The sequence below is a fragment of the Pongo pygmaeus genome, chromosome 19 (genome assembly GCF_028885625.2).
Source record: "Pongo pygmaeus isolate AG05252 chromosome 19, NHGRI_mPonPyg2-v2.0_pri, whole genome shotgun sequence".
In the NCBI taxonomy this organism is placed as follows: domain Eukaryota; kingdom Metazoa; phylum Chordata; class Mammalia; order Primates; family Hominidae; genus Pongo; species Pongo pygmaeus.
This window is the reverse complement of record NC_072392.2, coordinates 77,793,276-77,811,241: the sequence shown is the minus strand read 5'-3', so window position 1 is coordinate 77,811,241 and position 17,966 is coordinate 77,793,276. Positions and strand designations below refer to the sequence as shown.

General features: G+C 43.4%; 2 protein-coding genes across 7 annotated transcripts in view; one reads left to right on the top strand and one right to left on the bottom strand.

Moving 5' to 3' along the window:
* DBF4B (DBF4B-CDC7 kinase regulatory subunit) overlaps positions 1-6,319 on the bottom strand; it is a 61,759-nt gene extending 55,440 nt beyond the window's left edge. For all 5 annotated transcript variants that reach the window (XM_063656745.1, XM_063656757.1, XM_063656747.1 and 2 more), the window contains exon 1: positions 6,171-6,319. In XM_063656745.1, coding sequence (XP_063512815.1) covers positions 6,171-6,319 — 149 coding nt within the window. The remainder of the gene's footprint in view (positions 1-6,170) is intronic.
* Positions 6,320-6,457: 138 nt separating this feature from the next.
* The window catches only part of CCDC43 (coiled-coil domain containing 43), an 18,306-nt gene continuing 6,797 nt past the window's right edge, over positions 6,458-17,966 (top strand). Inside the window, exons 1-4 of one of the 2 annotated variants that reach the window (XM_054456731.2) lie at positions 6,458-6,895; positions 12,556-12,643; positions 14,081-14,216; positions 16,439-16,497. In XM_054456731.2, the coding sequence (XP_054312706.1) occupies positions 6,458-6,895; positions 12,556-12,643; positions 14,081-14,216; positions 16,439-16,497 (721 nt within the window). The remainder of the gene's footprint in view (positions 6,896-12,555; positions 12,644-14,080; positions 14,217-16,438; positions 16,498-17,966) is intronic. The other variant, XM_063656763.1, reaches the window with a different exon arrangement.

The window sequence follows — 17,966 nt, the reverse complement described above, 5'->3', positions numbered from 1 at the left end:
ATAAAAATAAATAAAGAAGTGGGGGTGGTAATGGAACATCTTCAACTACATTATTTTTACTAAGGATTTTTGATATACTACAAATAATAAATATTTATATTATCTACTTCTTTCTTTTTTTTTTCAGACACAGTCTTGCTCTGTCGCCCAGGCCTGGAGTACACTGGTTCAATCTCGGCTCACTGAAACCTCTGCTCCCCGGGTTCAAGCGATTCTTTTGCCTCAGACTCCTGAGCAGCTGTGATTACAGATGCCCACCACCATTGCCTGGCTAATTTTTGTATTTTTAGTAGAGACGGGGTTTCACCATGTTGGCCAGGCTGGTCTTGAACCCCTGACCTCAAGTGATCCACCTACCTCGGCCTCCCAAAGTGTTGGGATTACAGGTGTGAGCCATCAGACCTGGCATACTTCATTTTTTAATAGTTCTCTATTTTGTATGTTTTATGATGGACATACTAATTTGATATCGCAGTTCACATAAATAATTCATAAATAACTACATATTAGTGCATTAGGTGTACATGCTGAAAATATTTTTACTGCTAAGAGTATGTGGCAAAAATGTCTGATGCTCACTGATCTAGAGGAACTTTCCCATGGTGGGCAAGGGGACCACCTAAGAATGTGAACTGATGCACTGACTGGAAAACTAGGAACTAACCTCACCATGCATGAGCAGAGGAATGGATCAGCTGGGGCATATTAAAGCAACAGAATACAGTGATTTAAATGGATGGATAAGAGCTACATGTATCAACATGGGTAAATATATATATATAATATATATTGATCTATATTATATATATATATAATATATAAATATATATATATATATAATATATAAATATATATATATATATTTTTTTTTGAAGCGGGGTTTTGCTTTTGTTGCCCAGGCTGGAGTGCAATGGTGCGATCTCGGCTAACCTCAACCTCTGCCTCCAGGGTTCAAGCGATTCTCCTATCTCAGCCTCCCAAGTAGCTGGGATTACAGGCATGTGCCACCACACCTGGCTAATTTTGCATTTTTAGTAGAGATGGGGTTTCCCCATGCTGGCCAGGCTGGCCCAGAGCTCCTAAACTCAAATGATCCACCCACCTCGGCTTCCCAAAGTGCTGGGATTACAGGCGTGAGTGACTGTGCCCGGCCCAACATGGGTAAATATTTTAAACAACCTTGAGTGAAAAAGCACATTGTAGAATGAAAAGTACAGCATGCACACCAATGTGATATCTTATGGATACATCCATATGTTGTAATATGTATTATATATGTAGCAATGTGTACTATGTTTAAAAACATTCAAGAAGAAGATAAACACCAAATTCAGGAATAGTGGTTACATCTGGGGAGAGAGGGAAGAAAATGAGGTTGGAGAAAGGGCTTCAAATTTGCTTTCTTTTACAAAAAGATACAAAGTAAATAAATATAACAGCTCAAAACCAGTCTCCTTCAGTTCTCCTCCTCCGTGACAACCATTCTCACATATCCCTGGTGTATCTTTCCAGAGGTATTCTATGCACATATAAGGACACATATGTACATGTATTCCCCTACCCTACCTTCTTTTTAAATAGTGATGGTGGCAAGCATTACACGTTGTTGATCTGTACTTTTTAAACAATGTATCTAGAACTTTGATACATGTCAGTGCATAAAGAGCTTCTTTGTTCTTTTTTTTTTTTTTTTTTTTTTTTGAGATGGAGTCTTGCTCTGTAGCCCAGGCTGGAGAGCAATGGCATGATCTCCTCTCACTGCAACCTCTGCCTCCCGTATTCAAGCGATTCTCCTGCCTCAGCCTCCCAAGTAGCTGGGATTACAGGTGCTTGCCACCATGCCCAACTAATTTTTGTATTTTTAGTTGGCCGGGCTGGTCTCGAACTCTTGACCTCAGGTGATCCACCTGCTTGGGCCTCCCAAAGTGCTGGGACTACAGGCACGAGCCACCGCGCCCAGCCTCTTTGTTCATTTTTTTTTTTTACAGCTGCACAATACTTCTTTGTGTGGCTACCAGAATTTTTAAACCAGTCTCATATACATAAAATGTAGACTATTCTTTTACTACAAAAAGCTTCACTACAATGAATATCCTTAGAAATATGTCATTCTACACAAATGTACAGTTTTATTTTTTAAAGACAGAGTTTTGTTCTGTTGTTCAGGCTAGAAGGCAGTGGCATCATCATAGCTCACTATAACTTTGAGCTCCTGGGCTCAAGTGATCCTCTTGCCTCAACCTCCTGAGTAGGTAGGACAAAAGACATGCACCACCACTTTTTTTTTTTGTAGAGCTGGGGTCTCATTATGTTGCCCAGGTTAGTTTTGAACTCCTGGCCTCAAGCAATCCTCCCTTGTCAGCCTCCCAAAGTACTGGGATTACAGGTGTAAGCCAGCATGCCTGGCCATTATACAAAATATTAAATCAACATTTTTTTCTTTTTTTGAGACAGAGTCTCACTCTGTTGCCCAGGCTGGAATGCAGTGGCATTATCTCAACTCACTGCAACCTCCGTGTCCCGAATTCAAGCGATTCTCCTGCCTCAGCCTGTCGAGTAGCCAAGTAGCTGGGACTATAGGCATGCCTTACCACACCTGGCTAATTTTTATATTTTTAGTAGAGACAGGGTTTTGCCGTGTTGGCTAGACTGGTCTTGAACTCCTGACCTCAGTGATCCACCCATCTTGGCCTCCCTAAGTGCTGGGATTACAGGCACGAACCACCAGGCCCGGTTTAAACCAAAAATTTTAAAAATAATTAATACTTAACACTGTTAAACCATATACTTAAAAATAGTTAAGACGGCAAATTGTGTATTTTACCACAAGTAAAGATAAAAATAAATGAATAAGTTATGAACAAATTCCCAGAAGCAGAAATGCTGGGTCTTTTCAAACAAACAGTCCTCCAACAAGACCAGATCCATTTACTTTCTGCTCCAACATTTTCCAATGTCTTTTACCCAAGCACAGTTCAATACAGTATATTATCAGACTTTTTTGATCTGAAAAGCGGACGTGGTATTTTGCTGCAATCTTAATTTGTATATTTTATTTTTTGTAAGCTTTCAATTTGTCACTTATCCATTTATATAATTTTTTCTTTTTTTTTGTTGAGACAGAGTTTTGCCCTTGTTGCCCAGGCTGGAGTACAATGGCGTAATCTTGGCTCACTGCAACCTCTGCCTCCTGGTTTCAAGCAATTCTCCTGCCTCAGCCTCCCAAGTAACTGGGATTACATGCGCCCACCACCACAGCTGGCTAATTTTTTTGTTTTTTGTTTTTTTGAGATGGAGTCTCGCTCTGTCGCCCAGGCTGGAGTGCAGTGGCCTGTCTTGGCTCACTGCAAGCTCCGCCTCCCGGTTTCGCGCCATTCTCCTGCTTCAGCCTCCCTAGTAGCTGGGACTACAGGCGCCCGCCACCACACCCGGTTAATTTTTTTTTGTATTTTTAGTAGAGACGGGGTTTCACCGTATTATCCAGGATGGTCTCGATCTCCTGACCTCGTGATCTGCCCGCCTCGGCCTCCCAAAGTGCTGGGATTACAGGTGTGAGCCACCGCGCTGGGCCATTTTTTTGTATTTTTTTTAGTAGAGATGGGGTTTCACCAGTTGGCCAGGCTGGTCTCGAGCTCCTGACCTCAGCTGATCTACCCGCGTTGGCTTCCCAAAGTGCTGGGATTACACAGAGTCCTGCATAGACTTACATAGAGCGCATGAGCCACTGCACTCGGCCTTATATAATATTTTTTAAAGCATGAGCTATTGTTACTTTTGTAGTAAAATAGCCATTGCGGATATTCTTAAAATTTAGGGTCTGGAGAACCTTGATTCAGTTTTCGAGAAGCTTGTTGATGCTTTCAAAAAACCTTATTGCATTATGGCTGGGCACGGTGGCTCATGCCTGTAATCCCAGCGCTTTGGGATGCCAAAGCAGGTGCATCACCTGAGATCAGCAGTTTGAGACCAGCTTGGCCAACATGGCAAAACCCCATCTCTACTAAAAATAGGGAAAAAATTAGCTGGGTGTGGTGCTGGGTGCCTGTAATCCCAGCTACACGGAAGGCTGAGGCAGGAGAATTGCTTGAACCCAGGAGACGGAGGTTGTAGTGAGCCGAGATCATACCACTGCACTCCAGTCTGGACGACAACCGTGAGACTTCACCTCAAAACAAAAACCAAAAAAACTTATTGCATTATACCTGTATCAATTTCCTGATTTACTATTATATTGTCTTTATGCTTGATGTTACTATTAGGGGAAACTGGGTGAAGGTGTGCAGGACTCTTTGTACTATTTTTGAAACTTCTTGTGAGGCTGTATTTCTAAAAAACAAAATTTTGTGATGTTTTTCTGGTTTGGGGGCTCTGCACTGACCAGCTATGATCCTTGAGCCACGATGGCTCCCAGGTCTGTGAACCGACAAGCCCCACCTGCAAGACAGCTACTAGATTAGAAAGAATACCTGAGGACTTGAAAAAGAGGCAAGGCTTTGGAGGCTGACTCTGGCCTCTGACTCTGTTAGTGTCACATTCTATCTAACTCAGCGAGCACACAGAAGCCACGCAACTAAAATTCACACTCTGCCATATTTCTTACATTTGTATCTGTGCCATTCATTTACATAATCCCAATGCCACTAAGGGTAGACCTCTTCAATAAGAGGACCTCTGCAAGGTATACAAACTCCTTTCCTTCTTTTTTTGTTGTTATCCCCTGAATATCTTCGATTTGAACCCTGTAGCTCAAGCCACACATGACTCTCTGGAGGCCCCCTAGCAAGCCTTTGAATTCACAGTTCCCCTGCATCTGGATCTACCCCCTTTTTCCCTCCAGTCCCTTTACGTAAAGAACTCCTACCATTCTTCAAGAAAGTTCAAGCATCATCTCCACTGGGAAGCCTTCCTGGATTACCTATGACCCTCTCCCCACGAGCTTCCAACTCCACTCCAACAGGTAAAGTTAACTCAATCTTCTAGGCATCCTACTGCAACCTCTGCTAAATAAAGCTCCATTAAAACATTTATATCACTATATTGTCATCATTTGTTTAAACATGTCTGTTCCTAATGGATTAAAAACCCCTGAGGACATATATTTTGTGACATTCATTTTTGTTTTCAGTGCCAACAATGCCATACTGAAGGTACTCAGTACATATTTGAGGAAGGAGTTAGCCAGGACCTTGCCAGCTTCCTCTGCACTTCAGCTAAAGCCAACCAAATTCTTGGGTAATTCATTCCAGCCCAGAGCCAGGTGTTTTGACGTCAGCTGAGGCTCTCATAACTCTGCCAAAGAAGAGTTCTTGCCACTGGTTAGGCGCCCTCTAGTTGTGACTCCCTCCATATCTGTCTCCTTATCTTTAGTGTTTTTTTTTTGTTTGTTTTGTTTTTTTTTGAGATGGAGTCTCACTGTCGCTCAGGCTGGAGTGCAGTGGCGCGATCTTGGCTCACTGCAACCTCCGCCTTCCGGGTTCAAGCGATTCTGAGTAGCTGGGATTACAGGCCTGCGCCACCACACCTGGCTTTTGTTGTTGTTTGTTTTGAGACGGAATTTCGCTCTTGTTGCCCAGGCTGGAGTGCAATGGCACGATCTCTGCTCACCGCAACCTCCGCCTCCCGGGTTCAAGCGATTCTCCTGCCTCAGCCTCCCAAGTAGCTGGGATTACAGGCATGGTGGGACACGCCTAATTTTGTATTTTTAGTAGAGACGGGGTTTCTCCATTTTGGTCAGGCTAGTCTCGAACTCCCGACCTCAGGTGAACTGCCCACCTTGGCCTTCCAAAGTGCTGGGATTACGGGAGTGAGCCACCGTGCCCGGCCTTATTTTTGTATTTTTACTCGAGATGGGGTTTCACCATGTTGGCCAGGCTGGTCTCGAACTCCTGACCTCAAGTGATCCATCCACCTCGGCCTCCCAAACTGTTGGGATTACAGGCGTGAGCCACGGCGCCCGGCCTGTCTCCTTATCTTTAAAATGTGGACAATAAAAGTATCTCCCCACAGGGCTATAGGGAGGATTACAAGAGATAATGCATGAAAAGCTCTTGGCACAGTGCCTGGCAGAGGGTGGGGTAGGCTCCTCAAAGAATAGTCCCGTGCACGTGTTGACTCAATGAGTGAGTGGAAGAAATGACTTGAGGTTGCCTGTTTATTTACTGAGTGCCTACCATGGAATCACGGAAGGTTTTCTGCAACCTTTACTTTGACAGAGAAGGGCTTGTACAGGTGAAGGTGGTAGCCGTCGGTAGCGACGAGGGTATTCCGGGCGTTCAAGAGGTTCCTGCCAGACAGCTGTGTGGGAGTGGGCGGCCAGCATCCCCCGAGCGCGCGTGGTAGGCAGCTCGGTCGGGTAGAGGAAGCGATGGAATCCACGCTGAGCTCCAGTCCTGGGTAGTTATTAGCCGGGTGACTTTGGCCAAATTACAGCACCTCTCTCAACTTCCCGAGCTGTAGAATGAGTCTGTTAAGAATACTCACATGCCAAGCATCTTGTGAGATCACGCGACCACACGTATGCGAAGACGCGCTTCATCTAGAAAGCACAAAACTCTCAAGCCGGCCGACACGGCTGCGCTCTCTGCACTTACGGGCCTGGGCTCCCTCTTCAGACATGCGCGGTGGACCTGCGGCGCGGCCCGTCAGGCACTGCGGTAGGCGCCCCAGGGGCTTGCAGGACCCTGACCCCAAGATGGCGGCGCCCAGCGAAGTGGCCGCGGTAGCTCCTGGCGAAGGCGATGGCGGAGGCGGCGGCTTTGGCTCCTGGCTGGACGGACGGTTGGAGGCACTGGGAGTGGACCGAGCCGTTTATGGAGCCTACATCTTGGGTGTCCTGCAGGAGGAGGAGGAAGAAGAGAAGCTGGATGCCCTGCAGGGGATCCTCTCTGCTTTCCTGGTAAGTAGCCTGGACACAGTCCTTCAGCCTGCCTGGACACATTCCTTCAGCTTCTGGCCAGCATCTGAGGACCTGTCAGTACTTTGCACCCTCCGTCCCCTACCGGGTATCCCAGAGGCTCAGTGGTCTCACCTGGGATAGGTATACTCCTCTGATAGCTGGGCGGCGGGGGAAGGAGGTTGCTCCCCAACCAGGTGTGGGAAGCCTGAAAGCTGCAGGTACACAGAGAGGAAGGGCTTTCTCGTATTCTTGGGGACAAGGCCCTCTCCGATGCTTGTGAGTGAGCCGAGGAGCGTTCTTCCGAAGGCATTGAAATGTCAGAATGGGAATGTTATAAATATCTGACGACCAATTCCATTTCCATTCGTTTACAGTGTTCACTGGGGGTATTAAAATGCTCTTGGGAGGTCTGTGCCTATTACAAGGCAGTTCCCAGGGCTGTCCCATGACAGAAGCCTGCAGGAAGTGCCCTTTTGATTCTTATTTAGATGTAGGAGTCCATAAAAGGTAAGTTGGTGGTAGAAGTCTTTTCATGCCCACGCAGAACTGAAGCAAACGTCGTGCTTGATCCATTACAGTATTTGCAGTAATCATTGGTGGTGGGAAGGAGGGTATGAGAGAGATCAGAGCTTTAACGAAGAGAGATAAACTTAGTCCTTAGCCTGTTAGAAGCAAGATATTCAGAAATGTGTACTTTAAGCTATGTTTACATAGTAAGTCACCCAGATGTCCACTTTTTCAACCTGATCATTTCTGCTGCCTTCATCTTCACTTCCCACACCTCCAACATACACACTTATTAGACTGGTTATTACAGATTAAATTGGTTGTAGGTGCTACCTGTGACTGTCTAACAAATTGTTTCCTTTTAAATACAAGCTTAAAAATAAAATTTACTTGAATCATCACTAAATACTGTAGAAGCTAGAGTTGTCTCTGCATTCATGGATTAGAGGAGATCCTGGATACCTGACTGCTACTGTGAGAGCCACCTGTCTGTCTATCAAAGGCTTTATCCTCTGGCATTTATTAACAATGGACAGGTTAGGAAAATGGGTTCTTTGTTATTCTCAAAACCAATTTTGAGAGGCTAGTAATAGAGAGAATCAAAATGTACTATGAGGTGGGGCACAGTGGCTCATGCTTGTAATCTCACCACTTTGGGAGGCTGAGGCGGGAGGATTGCTTGAGGCCAAGAGTTCCAGACCAGACTGGGCAACATAGCAAGACCCTGTCTCTACAAAAAAATTTAAAAAATTAGCCGGGTATGGTGGTGCATACCTGTAGTCCCAGCTACTAAGGAGTCTGAAGTGGGAGGATCACTTGAGCCTAGGAGGTTGTGGCTGCAGTGAGCCGTGATTGTGCCACTGCACTCCAGCTTGGGTGACAGAGTGACCCTGTCTCAAAGAAAAAAAAATTACTATAAATATATATAGATATAAATGTACGTATTCATACCTCATTTTTTTAAAAGGGTAGAAGGCAGAAAACATTTTCAAATACAAAAGTGTTTTGTGAAAGAGGAAACAAGTGCTAGGAAAAAATTACTCACATTTGGTGGAAGCAGTTCATAGATTGGGTACATGGTTGAAACATAACACTAGTGCAGCTGTCACAGATTCTTCTGGCAGTAACCCATTTGAGTTCCAGAGCCTCTTCTGGCAAGATTGGCTTATAAATGGGAAAACTTTAACACAGCCTGTGAGGAAGCTCAGAAGTTCACTGGAAATACAAGACAGTGGAATCAGTTCTTTTTTTGGACCACAACATTACAGATTATAGGGAGAAAGAGTAGGAGGCAAGCAATTTAAGTTAGTTTTTATTTACAGCTGGGAAGTTTCTAAACACTCCATGAAGCCGTTGAAATAACTTTGATACTTCTTGGTACCAGCTTCTTGATCAGTCCGTCATTATTTGGAGCTGTTTCTGTTGATAAAGGTAGACATTAGTTTGCCTTTTTTTTTTTTTTTTTTTTAAGAGAGTCTCGCTCTGTTATAGTAATGTGATCATAACTCACTGTAACCTTGAACGACTGGACTCAAGCAATCCCCTCTCATCAGCCTCCCAAGTAGCTAGGACTACAGGCACCTGCCATCACATATCATGCCTGGCTAACTTTTTTTTTATGTTTTATGTTTTATGTTTTGAGAGAGTCTCACTCCGTCACCCAGGCTGGAGTGCAGTAGCAAGATCTCAGCTCACTGTAACCTCTGCCTCATGGGTTCAAGTGATTCTCAGCCTCCCAAGTAGCTGGGATTACAGGCATATGCCACCATGCCTGGCTAATTTTTATATTTTTAGTAGAGATGGGGTTTCACCATGTTGACCAGGCTGGTCTCAAACTCCTGACCTCAAGTGATCCACCCATCTCAGTCTCTCAAAGTGCTGGGACTATAGGTGTGAGCCACCACGCCCAGCCATGCCTGGCTAATTAAAAACAAAAATTTTTTTTTTGTAGAGACAGGGTTTTGCCATGTTGCTCAGGGTGGTCTTATGCTCCTGGGGTCAAGACATCCTCCTGCCTTGGCCTCCCAAAGTGCTGAGATTACAGATGTGAGCCTCTGTGCCTGACTTGGGCTAGGATTTAATATGAGGAATTAAGAAGTTTGTTAGCAATAATCTGAGGTAAAATTCAAGAACAGTGGCATATAGTTAGGAGCAAATAACAGTAAACAAAAACTTTCTATCATCCTTCTCTTCAACAGTACTTACATTGGTTGATTGATTTATCAAATTTTTATTGATGGATTACCATATGCCAGGCACTACCCTAAGTGCTTGGGGCACTTCAAAGAATAAAACAGATAGAAATTCCTGCCCTCATGTGGTTACATTCTAGCACGGAAAAGCATCACTAGTAAATTATATAGTATGTTACAAAGTGATAAGTGCTAGGGAAAAAGGAGCATTGTAAGTAGGATAAACTTTCCTCTTAGTGCCTTGAACACAGCAGGCACTTTCTGTATAAATAAATGAAGGAATGGATGATTGAACTGCTTTGATTTGGATGAGGAGACTGAGGAAATAAACCACTTTGTCCTCTAAGAGTTCCCGTTCTCTTTTGCTTCTCTGCTGCTCCTTTTCCTGCCATTCTTTTTCTTTTGGTGGGGGATTTTAAAAGAGCGGTACCACTTTCTCATCCTTTTTTCTTTTTCTCGTTTGCTTTTCTTGCTGGTTGGGGTTGGGGGAAACCCATGAACTATTGAAACTCTGGACCAAGGAAGTTCTGTGTGTCTAGCATATATGCTAAAAGGATGCAAGGTAGAGGAAGAAATACTTTGCTGGGTACAAAATAAGGATATACATAATAAGTCTGTGTTCTGACTCTCCACTTTTCTTTGGGAGATGGTATATATAATGGTTAAGAACATGGGCTCGGCTGGGTGCGGTGGCTCATGCCTGTAATCCCAGCACTTTGGGAAGCCAAGGCAGGTGGATCACGAGGTCAGGAGATCGAAACCATCCGGGCTAACATGGTGAAACCCCGTCTCTACTAAAAATGCAAAAAATTAGCTGGGCGTGGTGGCGGGCGCCTGTAGTCCCAGCTGCTCGGGAGGCTGAGGCAGGATAATGGCGTGAACCCAGGAGGCAGAGCTTGCATTGAGCTGAGATCGCGCCACTGCATACTCCAGCCTGGGTGACAGAGTGAGATTCCGTCTCAAAAAAAAAAAAAAAAAAAAAGAACATGGGCTCTAAGCCAAACTGCTGGGGTTCAAATTGTGTTTAATCCATTATTACTTGTAAGACCTTGGGCAAGGTAATTAACCTCTGTGCTTTGGTTTCCTCTTCTGTAAATTGAGAGTAAAATAGTACTTAATGGCATTATTTTAAGAATTGAGAGTTCTCATGTAAAAAGCTTTTAAAGCAGTGCCTGGCACATGGTAAATGCTTAATAAATGTGAATGCTGACAGCTTGCCCTGAGAGGTAGAACGTGAAGGTGGGGAATGTAGCTGTAATGAAGATGGAGGGAAGTGCTCGTGTTTATTAGATGCCTGTTCTTTGACAAGTAGGGTAGGCATTTATATACATTTTCATTTATCCTCAGTAAAATCCTGGGAGAATGTGAAGAGCAGAAAGTTAAGAAACTTCCTCACAGATCCGGGATTTGAACTTAAGTATCTCTAACACTAAAGACAAGATTTTTGTTATATCATGCTGAGGAGGGAGATTGGTTGGTATGCAGAATATGTATGCTTCTCTAAAATGGACAGCGGGATGGTTGGACAAGAGACCATTTCCTCATGTATCTCCTCTTTATTATGTGTCAGCAAGCTAATGGATATGATCTAGCATGAAAGTTGATAACCTTAGGGAATGTTCTGAATTGTATACATCATCCAAGGAATATTTCACAGAGGAGTTTTGACTTAGGGAACAGGTTTTTGCTCCAAAAGAATTGGGGGAGGTAGATGGGAAAAGGGAAGATTGTTGATCAAAGGAAACAAAATTGCAGTTAGACAGAAGGAATATACTTTAGTGATCTGTTGCACAGAATGGTGACTATAATAAGTAATAATCAGCTGGATGTGGTGGCCCAGGCCTGTAATCCCAACACTTTGGGGGGCCAAGATGGGAGGATTGCTTGAGGTCAAGAGTTGGAGACCAGCCTGGGTAAGATAGTGAGACCCCATCTTTAAAAAAAAAACAACAAGCAAACACTCAATTAGCCAGGTGTGGTAGTACATGCTTGCAGTCCTAGCTACTTGAGAGGCTGAGGCAGGAAGATTGCTTGAGCCCAGGAGTTTGAGGTTACAGTGAGCTGTGATTGCACCACTGCACTCCACCCTGGGTAACAGAGTGAGACCCTGTCTCTAAAAAGTAATAATAATAAATAAATAATAATGCATTGTATACTTCAAAATTACTAAAAGAGTACATTTTAAATGTTTTCTTTCTTTCTTTTTTTTTTTTTTTTTTTGAGACAATTTCTCTCCCCTCTCCCAGGCTGGAGTGCAGTGGTGCGATCTCGGCTCACTGCAACCTCTGCCTCCTGGGTTCAAGTTATTCTTGTGCCTCAGCCTCCCGAGTACTGTGATTACAGGCGTGTGCCACCAAACCTGGCTAATTTTTGTATTTTTAGTAGAGACGGGGTTTCAGCACGTTGGCCAGGCTGGTCTCGAACTCCCAGCTTCAAGTGATCCGCCCTCCTCAGCCTCCCAAAGTGCTGGGATTACAGGCGTAAGCCACTGCACCCAGCCTTAAATGTTTTCATCACCAAAAAAATGAGAAATATGTGAGGTGATAGATTTGTTAATTAGCTTGATTTAATTATTCTACAATGTGAACATATATTGAGACATCACAGGGTACCCTACATATATATAATATATACAGTTATTATTTGTTAATTAAAAACAAAATAAATAAAATATTTTAAGAGAGAATGAGGAAGGCTGCCCTGAGTTGGTATGAATCTTCCCTTGGAGCTTATCAGGATGGAGTGGCTGTTCTTGATGTAGGAGGTGTGGGTTCTGGGACGCACAAGCAGGATTAATTCTGTGTCCAGAGCCTCAGAAAAGAAACATACTCTTTTGTGGCTCTCAGACCCTTCCATAATTTCACAGCACGGAGAGCTGTGCTTTCTTCATAGGCTTTTTTGAGGTTACTATTGTTTTTGAGGGCTCCCTCAGGAAATTAATTGGTCTGCTTTTCCAACTAGGAAGAAGATTCCCTCCTTAATATCTGCAAGGAGATTGTGGAACGATGGTCAGAAACTCAGAATGTTGTCACCAAAGTGAAAAAAGAAGGTAGAGTCAGAGTTTCTGTGTTTAACCTCCCGAGCCTTTTCCGGCAGCCTTGACTGTATAGCTATTAGGAAGAGATCTTTTCATTTTCCCCTTGGATGCTCATTTTCCCGAAGATAGTGCACACTGGCAAACACCCAACAGCCTGTGTTAACTCTTTACTGAACATTGACTTCCTTTTCTTTTTTTGCATTTTTCCATTTCGACTGACCACAGTTTTCTTCATTGTGGTTTTTTACTTTTTCTTTTTCATCATCTTTCCACTGCTTCTTGTAGATTTGCATTGCAGGTATGGAGTCAACTATATTTTTACCACTTCCTACTTTTTTCATGTTGTCTTTTTTTTTTGAGACAGAGTCTTGCTGTGTCACCCAGGCTGGAGTGCAGTGGCATAATCTCGGCTCACTGTAACTGCTGCCTCCCAGGTTCAAGCGATTCTTGTGCCTCAGCCTCATGAGTAGCTGGGACTACAGGCTCATGTCACCATGCCTGGCTAATTTTTGTGTTTTTAGTAGAGATGGGGGTTTCACCATGTTGACCAGGCTGGTCTCAAACTCCTGACTTCATGTGATCTGCCCACCTCAGCCTCCCAAAGTGCTGGGATTACAGGCGTGAGCTACTGCACCCTGCCTCATGTTGTCATTTCATAACACAAATTATGGTTGGTATTTGGCATTATTCAGCTAAACACTTTACCCTTTAAAATGGAAGAGAAATGGGCAAATATACCCACCACTAGGACGGTAAATTAGCTACAGAAAACTCAAATCATAAAAGCCAAATTTGGAAAGATTCTGAACTCTGTACACTGTTGGTTCTCGGTTTTGACTGTGTATTAGAATCACTTAATGTACCTGGGTTGGGGCCCAGGCATTTGTATTGTTTAAAAGCTCCTGTAGGTGATTCTAATGTGCAACCAAGTGTGAGAACTACTATTTTACACCATTGTTTCCTTTTCTTGAGACTGGAGAACTTACTAGTTGATTTTATTTTATAGTATGGCAAAATATTCTTAATCTAAGAATTCCACCTGCCATAATCAGAAACATAAACAGTCCAGCTTAAGTTGATTTTAGATTCCTGCTTAGGTTTTTGGGATGCCATGGGGAGGAAGTTGAGTGTTCAGAGGCTTAGTTTTCTGTGGTCCTAATGCAGTGCTTTTCAACTTTTTTTTTTTTTTTTTTTTTAAGGCAGCAGAACTTCAGTATATAAAACAAGTAAAATCAGGGCTGCTCTGATTGAAGATGGATACAAAGCTTGGCCTGCATGGCCTTTCCTTTCCTTCCTCAATGGCCCCCGAGCCATGTCCTTTGAACTGCTGGGCTCTGAGGAGGCAGCAGATGCCAATGTCTTTAGTACAAGTGCTGCCTGTGTGGACTAGTGGTTCAGTGGGCTTGTTCTCTCTCATTCAACCTTATTCTTCCTTCCACCACCTCCCAGATGAAGTACAGGCCATTGCCACCCTAATTGAGAAGCAGGCCCAAATTGTAGTAAAGCCAAGGATGGTGTCAGAAGAGGAGAAGCAGAGAAAAGCTGCCCTCCTGGCCCAGTATGCTGATGTGACAGATGAAGAGGAATATCCTTTCTGGAGTCTTGGCACCATTCCCTAAAGCTCAAGCCGGACATATTTGTGGGTTTACAGTGACGTTTGGCAAGTTGCTAATCCCCCTCTATAGCTTAATTTTCCCCTCTAAAATGGCAGTAATCTATGGCCCTTTGTGGATATGCGGAGTGATATTGGATTAGTTGATACTGGACTTATATTTTTCAACACATAATCAGTATATTCCTGAAAACTTTGGTGTAAAACAAATAATGTCTTAATAGTCCATTTATATTATGCTTTCAGAAAATACAATATAGCTGTAATTCTTTATATTTGTATAATACTTTTCTATACAGTGTAGTATAAAGTATAATCCATCTTTATGTTCTTTCCCAGTCAATAAGGAAACTGAGACACCAACAGATGAATGGGTGATCAGAGGCATTCAGAAGATTAGTGGCAAAACCAGGACTAGAACCTGGGTATTTCTGGGTGAAAGATTCTCTAAATTTAGAGCAGTTTGAATCTTTTCTTTCTTATGTGACCAGGTAGTTAAAAGTAAGGCTGAACCCCCAAAGCAATACCAGAATAAATCTGGACAGAGTCTCGCTCTGTCGCTTAGGCTGGAGTGCAATGGCACAATCTCGGCTCACTGCAACCTCTGCCTCCCGGGTTCAAGCCATTCTCCTGCCTCAGCCTCCCGAGTAGCTGGGACTACAGGCACGTGCCACCACGCCCAGCTAATTTTTCGTATTTTTAGTAGAGACAGGGTTTCACCATGTTAGCCAGGCTGGTCTCGATCTCCTGACCTCATGATCTGCCTGCCTCACCCTCCCAAAGTGCTGGGATTACAAGCGTGAGCCACCGCGCCTGGCCTCTCTTCTAATTTTTTCTTATGAGTTTTCTTGCCAGGGTTGGCAGAGCTATGGTTCTGGTGACATAATTTCTCATCTTGGGCTAGAAAAGAACTTTTAAAGGGATTAGTTTGGAGGAAGGATTTCTAAGGGAAAAATAAAAATCTATACTCTGAGTTGCCCAGCATTAGGGAGAAAATTAAAATAATATTGAGGTCAGGCATGATGGCTTACACCTATAGTCCTGGCACTTTAGGAAGCCGAGACGGGTGGATCGTTTGAGCCCAGGAGTTTGAGACCAGCCTGGGCAACATGGCAAAACCCTGTCTCTACTAAAAAAAATACAAAACACTAGCCAGGTGTGGTGGCATGTGCCAGGTGGGAACTGTGCAAAAAGAAAGTATTGCCAGTAGGGGCAGGTTTAGTTCCCTGTGAATTTCATACTTATTTAGGAAATGCTTTGCTTACTGAGCCTATTTGAATGAAGTATGTGGCATATTATGCAGTGGACATCATACCAGAAATGTCAGCTGTCTAATCAATAGTTTAGGAAAGAATTCTTGGGCTCTTTGGAGCCAGTTTCTCTTTTTTTTTTTTTTTTTTTTGAGACAGAGTCTCGGTCTGTCACTTAGGCTGGAGTGCAATGGCACAATCTCGGCTCACTGCAACCTCTGCCTCCCGGGTTCAAGCCATTCTCCTGCCTCAGCCTCCCGAGTAGCTGGGACTATAGGCATGTGCCACCACGCCCAGCTAATTTTTCGTATTTTTAGTAGAGACAGGGTTTCACCATGTTAGCCAGGCTGGTCTCAATCTCCTGACCTCATGATCTGCCTGCCTCACCCTCCCAAAGTGCTGGGATTACAAGCGTGAGCCACCGCGCCTGGGCTCTCTTCTAATTTTTTCTTACGAGTTTTCTTGCCAGGGTTGGCAGAGCTATGGTTCCGGTGACATAATTTCTCATCTTGGGCTAGAAAATAACTTTTAAAGCAGTGGTTCTCCTGGAGGACTTGTTAAAACACAGATTGCTGGGCTTCACTCACAATTTAGTAGGTTTGGCATAGGTCCCAAGAATGTGTATTTCTAATACATTCCTGGGGGTTTTGTGAACCATACTTTGAGAACCACTGTTTAAAGGTCATCTGGCTTCCAGGTAATGTGGCAATCCACCCAGACCAACTTAAGTTTCTTTTCAGCCTCCAAGAAAAGGATCTTACAGAAGATATAACAATCTTTCCTAAGTTGAGGTTTCCAAAGATGAATCTCCTGGGTTTATCGCTATATCCCTGAGAATGTGCTCCCTCCATTCAGTGTGCTTTTCCTACTTACCAGTCTATTGAATGTTTTCTAATGTTAGGTTGGGATGTTGTTTTCCATCTGACTTTCCTTAACATCACTTACTGAAGCAGATGAGAAGGATGATTCAGGTGCTACCACAATGAACATTGGTTCTGACAAATGTATCCTTCTGGGTCCCTCCCCATGTGTTTCTCCATAGAGTCCTCTTGAGATCAGTTTTTATTTTGCTGTCATTGCTGGCGGCTCCCCTTTACCTTCAGGAACTCATGTCATGCTAACATTGGGAGCCCTATTTCTAGGACAGCCCTAGATAGTCAGTTTAGCAAGAACTTTCCCCAGAGAAAACAAGTTAACAAGTACTGTAAAGGGATTAGTTTGGAGGAAGGATTTCTAAGGGAAAAATAAAAATCTATACTCTGAGTTGCCCAGCATTAGGGAGAAAATTAAAATAATATTGAGGTCAGGCATGATGGCTTACACCTGTAGTCCTGGCACTTTAGGAAGCCGAGACGGGTGGATCGTTTGAGCCCAGGAGTTTGAGACCAGCCTGGGCAACATGGCAAAACCCTGTCTCTACTAAAAAAAATACAAAACACTAGCCAGGTGTGGTGGCATGTGCCTATAGTCATAGTCCCAGATACTCAGGAGGCTGAGGTGGGAGAATCACCTGAGCCCAGGAAGTCAAGGCTGCAGTGAGCCGAGATCTTGCCACTGCACTCTGGCCTGGGATATGAGAGTGAGACTGTGTCTCAAAAAATAATAAAATAATGTTGAAATTTTCTCTTTTTCCTCAAAAACCTTATAATTTGTCAGAGAATACAAACACCAAACACTTTTTTTTTTCTTTTTTTTGATACAGAGTCTCGCTCTGTTGCCCAGGCTGGAGTGCAGTGGTGTGATCTCGGCTCACTGCAGCCTCCGCCTCCTGGGTTAAAGTGATTCTCCTGCCTTAGCCTCCCGAGTAGCTGGGACTATAGGTGTGTGCCACCATGCCCGGCTAATTTTTTGTATTTTTAGTAGTGACGGGGTTTCACCTGTTAGCCAGGATGGTCTCGATCTCCTGACCTCATGATCTACCTGCCTCAGTCTCCCAAGTGCTGGGATTACAGGCATGAGCCACTGCGCCCAGCCTAAACTCATTTTCTATCTCTTATAAATTCAGTGTTTATGGTTATTAGAATGTGGTTTTCACTTCAGCTTTAGTAGTCTAGGAACAAAAGCAAACTGATAAAGTTTAATAAGGTTAAACATCTTATTTAACTCTTTTAAGGCATTTTAACAGAGCCAAGTACATAAACATTTAGCCAGTTACATTACTACTCTGTTCACCAAAACTAGCCTAGATTCTCTAATATTCTGCCATTGAATGATATAAGTACTTATTCTAGAATGAAATTTCATTTTGATGAAATATTTTGTTTTCTTATTTTTTTGTTTCTTTGGTAAAATATTTTAAAATTCAGATTTAGATAAATCTGAATAAGAGTTTTATTCCAAAGGACATTTTAAAACTTTTGTAATATGGCTTTAGGATTTCTCTGTTAGACCAAGGATAAACATAAGGGTTTTTTTTTTTAAACTAGGAATAGATAAAGACCATTCAGGACTCAGCAGGTAGAGAGAGGATAAG